This window comes from Ictalurus punctatus, chromosome 15 (genome assembly GCF_001660625.3).
Source record: "Ictalurus punctatus breed USDA103 chromosome 15, Coco_2.0, whole genome shotgun sequence".
NCBI classification, from domain to species: domain Eukaryota; kingdom Metazoa; phylum Chordata; class Actinopteri; order Siluriformes; family Ictaluridae; genus Ictalurus; species Ictalurus punctatus.
Window position 1 is genome coordinate 4,613,742 of NC_030430.2, and position 10,449 is coordinate 4,624,190.

A 10,449-nucleotide genomic window follows, 5' to 3' on the forward strand; every position below is an offset into this window, starting at 1 on the left:
CTACTTGAATTGTGCGGTTTCCTTAATTTAAACTGGAATACAACCTGGAAATAATTTTCGTTTAACAAACGTTATTTCCTAATATTCTTTTTCTTTTAAATTACGGCCTAGACTAAACCTTCTGAGAGTCTTACGAAGAAGCAATTGTCTTTCCAGTCTTGTTTATCTAGAGCAAGACTTTAGACCACGGGGTCAAATGAAGCTACTTAATCCCACATACTGTATAGAGCATGCATACACATTAGCCCAGGCATAATAACCTTTTTACAAATAGCTATGATGCACTGTATTTTCTGTTTTTGTGCCTTCACTTTTTACACATTAATTCTCTGTGAATTCGCTATTCAGCATTAATCGAGACAAAGCTTTCAATTTACCTACTCTAAAAATCATCACAACAAAATGTTTTTTTTTCTTCAAAATTTTATTTTGGGTTATTGAAACGAATATCATACATAATATAGCAATATAAATAGCAAAATAAATTTCGGGGACTACACTTAGGACGAAATGCAACCTACAATAGAAGCCTGCCGTCGCAATCAACATGTCTGGGCAAATAATTGACAGCCTCTTTTAACTTGAACTTGGACTTCCGACTAGACGCATCGGCATGTAGGACAGACAATTTGTCTGCTGCTTGATTCACTCGTGCACGCGCAGTCAGAACACTGATTATAATTCAGTCATAGAATAAGATGATTACCAAAAAGCGAAATATATGCAAAATGTATTACCTGGGAAATCATAAAATTATACAAATGCCGTGTCTTGGCAATATTAAATTGTTTAATATGACGGATTATTATAGTGAACAGGGTCTATCATAGTATTTTTTTTTTTATAGCAAAATAAGATAAAATTGAAACAAAGAGGCTGTACAAACAAAGAATATAAAAATAAACAATCAATAGTCAATAGGCTTCGTGTTGTGATTGAAGGGGATGGGGGTTGTGCTCTTGTGTCGAACACACTACAGGCTGTGCTTCATGTTAGTTTTCAGTCTGCTACAGTGTTTACTAAGCACAAACCAGATCTGTGGATTATGATATCCTATGTCTATATGAAATATTATTTTGCTATTTTCGATTTATAAAGTAAAAAAAAACTGACGTTTTCAGAGGACGAGAAAGTAGCCTATTTTTCAAATCCGAACCTTTACATTTTTAGTCTGAACACATGTATATTTACTGAACATCACTCACTTGATTTGCAATCTTCATAATCAGGTCCTTGGTATGGAAACACTGTGCTGCTCAATATAATCTCGTCATATTTTCTGAGAATTATTGGCACACTCGATGGGGGGATGGTGGTGTGAATTCATCTGAGTTACATATAAGAGACCATTCCCACTACTTCCCCCTCCCTCTGCAGGATTGTGCGTGCAGAGTCAAAGGTGTGGTCGCTGTGCGCCCAGAGCGCATTACACAGGTCTGTTTAATGCTCCAAGGTAGTACCAGTAGGTACAGCATGTCGATTGATTCTAGTCATATATAATGAAAATAAGGGATACTCGTGTTTCCAGAGGTGGAAATCCCATTTCTGCTTTCACAGAAACTCATATGATTACTTATCATCGATTGTTAAGTATATTGGAATAGGCTATATAATATATTAATATATGTGCCACAGGCGAACTGCACATTAAATCTCTTTGTACTTGTACATATTCGTACAGAGTATACAGTGTAGGCCTATACAATGATGTGCTCTAAATGAATATGTTTCATATACATATATTACATCTATAGATGCTCGGAATGGAAATCAAAGTACAATATTACATACATAATGTGTCAATAGTACATTATAAATTGCGCATTGTCGTTAAGGGTGCATTCCGCTCCCGAGATCCTAAACACTGAGCAAAAACTAGGTAGATCAAATAATGGAAGAATTTTGTAATATAGGGTCATATATGATCATGGTTTATAGCGAGATGCTGAGTTTATAATAATTATTCCAGCGGTGGAAAGCCAATGATTACTTATCAGGGGGAAGAAGAAGAAGAAGAAAGAGGGAACAAAAATATGTAGAAATACAATATATATACAAAATATTATGAATATATTATTCGTTCTGGTTATGTATGTTCTTTAGGTTATAAAGTGCAGATCCTAACTGTAGACACTGGAATCTCTCTCTCTCTCTCTCTCTCTCTCTCTCTCTCTCTCTCTCTCTCTCTCTCTCTCTCTCTCTCTCACACACACACACACACACACACACACACACACACACACACACACACACACAACACGCCAACACAGTCTGTATGGAAGAAACGTAGTCCATGCTTTAAAACGTCTGGGTCGGGTCAGGGTAGATTTAACTGGTACGGCAATCGATTTTTTAGTTCTCCATAGCAACCAGCGCCCGCAATCGAGAACGTGGAGCTCACCAGTGTCTGGGCGTCTTGTGGTGGGACCACGTCGCTGAGGAACAGAGGAGCACCTTAAAATCATATGGGTTTATATCTTATTGCATGTTAGTATTTATTATTATTATTTTATTATTAAAGTTTCTTTATTGTGCTTTGATTGGATACGCTTAAAAAGGTTAAATCCGAATCCCATGAGTGTTGTTCTTCGGCCCTCTGTAGGAATCCTGTAGAAGTTGCATGTAGAACCGCACACCACTCTTTCTCTCTCACAAAGGGTTCCAAACTAGAACCATTTTAGGAGGCAAGAACATTTAACTATACAAAAGAACCCTCGAAAACCTCTTTTAAAAAACCCGAAACACCGCAGGAAATAGCTTGTAACAAATCCGTCATTTGTATATAGCATATCCCATATCCTGTGCGGTTTGCGTGCAAATAGACATTGATGATGTGTGCCTGACTCTAAATTCAATAAACTGTTCTGTGTATTATTAGCCTATGTTCTTATTTCCTACCCCAGTTATCACCAATCATATAACCAAAATACAAAGCTGAACAAAAAGCCTGGTTTACCTTACACGCCCTTATAAGTAGGAAGAAATAGAGCAAATACTTTTCCAAACATAAAGTTTTATTCAAAGAAGACTCTACTACCTTTTACGTGGTTCTAGAAAAAAGTAATTAAATATTAATCGTTATTTTTGTAAGATTTCATGAAGTACATATTTAAAATGCTACCTAACGTAAGTTATTATAGTAGGCATAGCAGACAGACAGACCGACAGACAGACGGACAGACAGAAAGAAAGAAAGAAAGAAAGACAGACAGACAGACCGACAGACAGACAAGCATCAACAGCAGCAAAAATAACAGCAATAACAATTTGTTCAGTAACACATTTTCCTTAATAAACTTTTGTTTTTCTGTCTCATATTGTGTCGTTAGCATAGTATAACGATAGACTCCTTAGACATTAGATATTTAGACTTTAGTAAATGATTTTTATGGGCTTGTATTTAAATAACCGTAGACACAAATCCTAATCGACTAACTTTGAGTTTAATTAGTGCAGCAAAGCATTTCATATAATGTAATATATGTGCCATAAATTTATAAATATCCACTCAACTGAAATATGCTCAGATGCGAAATGGTTTAAGATTATATGCATCCGACAAAGTGAATCGTCAACGATTATCATATTAATAACGATTATCTTTGGGTTAAAATGTTTCTTTTGCTTCCTCGTTTAACAGAAGTGATGTGACATTTAGGAATGTAGGACATAAATATAATAAAAAGGACAAGCGAGAGAAATGTAGTTGCGCAATCAAATCTACAGTAGAACATCATTTAAGTGTTGCTAGTAAACTAACTGCTTTGGTTCCCTAGTTAAAATAGGATGTAATCATGTGAAACTGAACCTATAGAAATGTTAGAATATAGAGACCACTTCAAGAAAATCATATTTTATTATTTATGTAGTTAAGAATACATTTATTATGCAATAAATTAATTGCTTTATTTCACCAAAGAAGATGTGTAATTTAATTTTATTGATTTAATTTTTTATTAATACATCTATTTGCAAGGAAACTGTTATTTGAATGTCGTCTTCTATAGCCCTATAGTCTAGTAGCCTTTTTTCCGAACTAACTCCATAATCAGAAATATAAGCGCAAATCTCGTTGACGGTGTTGGTATCTGACTTTGCATTACATCCAAATTAGACTTAACATTATTCCACATTGTACTGCTCCTTTTTTTTTTTTTTACAGTTGTAGTTTGTGAATAGTATGAGAATTAACTGTTCTTATTTGCCTGCATATTCAACATCTAGCCTATATGATAATGTGCTATAAATAAATAATATTTCAAAAGAACCAAATGCATTAAAAACAATATAGCCCGTTATACACGAATAAAATGAAGTGATGCTAGTTAATACACTAACATTTACTGTTTAATTCAACATCTAATTAATCTTTACCATGTAACCCTGTATTGCATAGCCGTATAGTGCGTGGCAATGTTAGTCTTTTAACGTTGTTGGCTGTGTATGTGGTCCTGTACACCCGTCTTTCGTTCATGTTAAGAGCGGAAATTCATTATTCGGGAGTAATTCCTTGCGAACCTTCCATTTCGTTGAGTCTTAAAGTTTTTCAAGTACTGCAAGAAGCATTCATGGAGTCGAATGTGTAGCTCATTCTTGTCTGTCTAGACAATGACCCTGTGTGTCTGCGGTTTTTACCTTGACCTTGGACTTCCGTGCAGCTGCCATTTGGAAGAGCCGTTCATATTTATCAATCCCGAATAGAGAGAGAGTGAGTGAGAGTGTGAGGGAGAGAGAGAGAGAGAGAGAGAGAGAGAGAGAGAGAGAGAGAGAGAGAGTGAGAGAGAGAGAGAGAGAGAGAGAGAGAGAGAGAGAGAGAGAGAGAGAGAGATTTGTTTAATCTATATCTTGGTTAGATATTGTTATCGGCTGATTTTTTATAGTGCTACACATTTTAGCTTCTTGTACCTTATAGCGTCTTGATATGTCAAAAGTACAGTGTGTGTGTGTGTGTGTGTGTGTGTGTGTGTGTGTGTGTGTGTGTGTGAGTAATGGCAAGCTCCTTGCTAATTCTACCACGTAAATATGAATAAAATAATTTACAAATATCTTTATATCATCAGCTCTAAATGCGCATCTATAAGTGTCGTGCAAAGTCAAATGTAGCCTGTGTAGGACATTATGCATATCTCTAGCACATTTACACAACACACAGTGAAACTCTGCTTTACAGCAGTTCAGAGGGTAAAAAAAATATAGCAAGCCAACAATGTAACTTACTTTAATTTTCTCGACGTAATCTGTCGCTACTAAACATTTATAGAATTTCTGGACTTCCTGGTAAAGTAGAAATTGGCCTATGTATTCCAAAAAAACGAAAAAACAAACAAAAAAAAACGTTAAATATTCTCATAAATAAGTTACTTGAACATGATCTAGGCTATAATATGTACTGAAGATTGGAAATACATATGAAGAGTTACACCATGAAACTCAATACATAAACTTGTTCGAAAGAGTCTGCAAAAGCCTCCTATAATTAGGTATATTACGGTCATTAATTTACATTCCTTTTACGAAGGACAAAATTCTTGTTTTTATTTAAAAATATGAAACAGTATAACAGGAAATAGTATCTAATAAATATTCTAAACTAAAGGCAGACTATTTATTAAGTAGTTTACCAGACTGCGTAAAAAACGGTGGGTTTGATCGTAAAATATTATCTCTGCACTATATGCGTTAACATAGATGCTGCGCTGCTGTGCAGGGAATCCAATCTGAAAATCAGGGTTTACTTCAGAACATGCTTGTCGGCCAAAACGTGAGGGCTGTTTTGGTCTCCCTTAAATCGAGATCACTACCTTCCCCTTTAAGGATAGTTTTCATGGGCTCACTCAGCCAATGTGCGTCCACTGAAAACCCCAGGACCAGCCAGTGAAACGTGAGCCAGAGCATGTTTAAAGGGATTATTATACCCGCCCACCACAGCCAGTCTCTTCGGAGTTGTTACCGGAGTCACGTGCCTGCACATTAATGAACAGGACGCGCAGAGCTCAGCGTGCGCATGCGCGTGCGTAAAATGTAGTTGGAAATGAGGTATCGCCGTGGAGTAGTCGACTTTTAAAAAGCATCTGCAGCCCATGATATGACGACTTCGCTGGTCTTGCATCCACGCTGGGCGGACACCTTGATGTACGTTTATGAAAAAAGCCCGAATGAAAGTGGTCACAATAAAAATCAAGCTATGGAGGGACTGAGCGGGAATTGCCCTGCTACCCACTGCAGGGATCTAATCTCGCACCCAGCTTTGGGGCGACATTCGGGCACCATCACAACTCACCAGGGCACCGTGTACTCGGATATATCTTCACCTGACGCAGGACGACAGTGTCCCGCGCCTCAGACGTCGTCCAGCGCCTCTCTGGGCTATAGTTACCCGTTTGGAAACCCGTACTACGGCTGCAGGCTGTCTCATTCGCACAACGTGAACTTGCAGCAGAAGCCGTGCTCTTATCATCCCGCAGACAAATACACCGAGCCCAGTACGGCACTGCCTACTGAGGAGCTTTCCAGCAGGGCAAAGGAATTCGCTTTCTACCCCAGCTTCGCCAGCTCATATCAGACGGTTCCTGGCTATCTCGATGTGTCGGTGGTCCCCAGCATCAGCGCACATACCGAGCCCCGACACGATGCGCTGATTCCAATGGAGGGCTATCAGCACTGGGCTCTTTCAAACGGCTGGGATGGGCAGGTGTACTGTTCAAAGGAACAAACACAGTCGTCTCATCTGTGGAAATCTCCTTTTCCAGGTATATGATACGAACTTCCTTGATATTTTCTCATCTAAATGTTTGTGATCTTAATAATAATAATAATAATAATAATAATAATAATAATAATAATAATAATACATTTTGACTGAGTATTTTCTAGGATATTCAAAGTATGTAGTTTGCATATTTTACACTTCAAATAATATAATTTTAGGGAGTTAATAAATATATAAGATACTATATATTACAACAACTCAAAGACGTTCGTTTTTTTGCTTGGGTAAAAGATCAGTCAGGCAGAACAGTCATGCAGTTAGGGCAGGCTATGACAATATAAGCTACCTTTGCTCCTCCTGTATAATAATATGATGAGTCTTGTTTGTACTGCGTCTATAAATCCCTGTAGTGGCCCGCGGTATGTTGTGGACTCTTTGGAGATTTGCACATGTAAGTGCCATGCTGTAGTTGGTGTAGTGCCTGGTATTTGTTTTACTTTTGCATGAGAGGACATCTTCTTAGACATGATGAGTCTACAAAGTTGCCGGTGAGGTCCAGTGTTATTCACTGGCACGTCACCGATATGTAAACAAGCAAAGCAATCATTGGATTGTCCAAGTAACGCATGGCCACGTTGGTAGTTTGAATAGCCTATAGTGACTGTTGTACAATTTAAAACACAGCAGCGCAAAACAACAGACTTGTCACACACTTTAACTTCTCATTCGAGTCATTACTGGGGCAGAGAAAGAGAGAGGGAAAGGGGGAACAGAAAGACAGACAGACTAGCATACTTCGCGCACACGCCTCACGCGCGCACGCGCACGCGCATAGTACTTAATTTTAAAGCGCTTTTGTTTACTGTAAACACACAATCCGTAAAATAAGATACCAATAAGACTTAGATTTATTACTCTCAATATTCTATAAGTATATATTTATATAAGTATTTTTCTTAAATATTTGTGACTATCTATTATTGTGCACAGCTCTTATATCTGGGAGTTAATAAATTATAACAAAAGCCGAACGTCCATCACCGTCTTAAGATGGTTGTATAGCCGTTAACAATAAATAATTTGTCATGGCAATAAGTGATACAGAGAGGTGAACTCGCTGCTATTGACCTTAATATACCTGAACACAAGGTTGATTAGATTGCGCGTTCGCTGATTCTTAGGCTATTGAAAGGTACATTATTAAAATGTGTTATGTGAAGCTATCATAATTGATAATATCTTGTGAAATAATGTGTAAGATGTATGGGCTAAAATTAGGTTATAATCTTTACATTAGTGCTATACACACTGTCAGATAGGCCTATGTAGTCTTATAAAGATATCAACACGTTATATTATAAACACATGCAGTAAGTATTATATCATATACATTAAGACATGCGTTGAGAATTATTTTCTTAAATCCGAGAAAGAAGAACTATTTTAGTAAGTATTTGGCCAGTGAATTTGGAAAAAAAAACAACTTTAAGCCTTATACTTTAAGAATACTATTTTGGTTTATGCAAGAGAAAATAAAATATTTTAACTTAATATTAAATCAATTTGATGAACTTTTTTAAATGCTATATAGGTTGATTTTTAGTACCAAGAAGTTAGTATATGAATTAATTTGTTTATGATTTTTTTTTCTTATAGACGTCGTCCCGTTGCAACCTGAGGTTAGCAGTTACCGGCGAGGACGCAAAAAGCGTGTTCCCTACACCAAGCTCCAACTGAAGGAACTGGAAAAAGAGTATGCAGCCAGCAAATTCATCACTAAAGACAAAAGAAGACGCATCTCTGCCACCACCAATCTGTCTGAGCGCCAAGTTACTATTTGGTTTCAGAACCGCAGAGTGAAAGAGAAGAAATTCATCAGCAAATCTAAAGCGAACAATCACATGCACACTTAATGGATTCCCCATGAATTGCTTTTACAGTTGGTCTCAATACGTTCTGAAAGTCTGATATTTACTTCTTCTCAAAAACCATGAACGAAGAAAATCCGAGGCCGTGTCACATCACCCAAGTCTGGCTTTACTTTATTTAATAATAATAATAAAAAAAAATGATGCACACGATTTAATAATCGCTCATCCGTAAGCTTTAAGGGACATAGGCCATGCCCTAAAAACTGTGAACATATTGAAAATCATTTTGTCTTTGCTCTTTTTTTATGAATGTACATATATAAATATATAATATTTAAAATATTTGGGTTTCCAAGAGACAGTTTGGTCATGTGCTTTGTTCCAGTGATAAAAAGAGACGCGAACATTTGTTGATGTGTAAAATCCAGTGCAAAAATCAGCAGAAACACACAAGGACTTTTAACTCGCATGAAGTATCAATAGTAAATCCTTATTTGAAAATTACGTTTGAATGAGAACAAAGTGGAAAGGCTAAAGACAACATTGAACACTGAATGTGTAGTGTCTCAAATAGAGCCATGCACCATCGTTTTTGTGGTGGCAGGAGTCCACAGGTTGATTTCCAAAAAGCCTTCGAGATTTCAAAAGCTACATGTTTCACTGTGGGATACATTACTTTCTAATGCCGATGGTAAACCAGGCTGCTAATGTTAACTGTACAGTGCAATGTCTTTATTATTTAATTCATGTTCTGGCAAATTACAGGGCTGTAAAATTGAATGTGTTAAGATCATCTTAGTATCCTTTTTTTTTTTTTAGCAGTGAAGTATCTGTCTGCCCTGCAACTGGAATGATTGTAAGCGATTGCAACATTTAGTATTACACGTTAATACACAATCTTTCTTGTTTTATGTATAGAAACAAATATCGTAAAGCATTTGGAGCTGTTCACACACGCTGTCAGTCTGTACCTCTTTCTGTGAAGTACGTGAACTGTATTGTGGTGTTTAATTCCTAAAGTTCTGAATGGAGACATGTTTCTTAAATAAATAATGGCAATGCAAATCATTCGATTAAATCCACTACCTTGGTATAAGTGGATACCAAGTGTCTTGTAAATCGAGTACTATCACGCAACAAATAAATAATTCCGATTTAGACCTCAAGCAGGCAACTACTAAGATGAGCACTCTTTCTTGCAGTGACCTAGAACAATAAATAACATGCTTCATTGCTGAAGTATAATAAATTTTCACGATCAATTATAAAATAATTCACACGCTTTGATTTGGAAAAATATTTAGAAAATAAGGGATCATTTGGAAAACTAAGATATTTCTAAGCCCTTACCGTACGACTAGTTGTTTTAAACACACTGAGTCACCTGTGGAAAACAACGGACAAGACCACGTTCCTTTCCAAGCCAACAGTGTAAGTGTATATATGTATGTATGTATGCGTGTGTGTGTGTGTGTGTGTGTGTGTGTGTGTGTGTGTGTGTGTGTGTGTGTGTTTGTGTGTGTGTGTGTGTGTGTGTGTGTGTGTGTGTGTGTGTGTGAATAAAAATTAATAAACTAATTAATTAATAAATAATAAACTAATAAACCCACAACACTATTTGCAATAATAAAGAAATGTATTTAAATTATATTATGAATATACATTACTCATTATTTTTATTTGGTCACTTAGATCAGAGGCTGGTTTATGCAAAACGTTCTTAATGCTAACATTGTATACTATTTCCCGTTAAAATCTAACCTTAATTTATAATAAAATTGTACATAAAATAAAAAACGCTTTTGGGGAGCTAAGGCTAGACGAGAATAACGTTCCCAGAACGTCAAGATTCTATAAACATTTGGCTCA

General features: G+C 36.6%; 1 protein-coding gene across 1 annotated transcript; it reads left to right on the forward strand.

Annotated features, from left to right (window-relative positions):
* The first annotated feature begins 5,941 nt into the window (after positions 1-5,941).
* Positions 5,942-10,132, forward strand: hoxc13a (homeobox C13a). Its single transcript, XM_017486492.3, has 2 exons — positions 5,942-6,749; positions 8,366-10,132. Exons 1-2 carry the CDS (start codon positions 6,086-6,088, stop codon positions 8,620-8,622), a joined length of 921 nt encoding a protein of 306 aa, XP_017341981.2. The 5' UTR covers positions 5,942-6,085; the 3' UTR covers positions 8,623-10,132.
* The last annotated feature ends 317 nt before the right edge of the window (positions 10,133-10,449 follow it).

Excerpts from the sequence above, each read along its gene's own strand:
- hoxc13a (XM_017486492.3), top strand. The coding sequence starts at position 6,086 with ATGACGACTTCGCTGGTCTTGCATCCACGCTGGGCGGACACCTTGATG. Across the intron at positions 6,750-8,365 it reads GTGGAAATCTCCTTTTCCAG|ACGTCGTCCCGTTGCAACCT; the intron begins GTATATGATACG and ends TTTTTCTTATAG.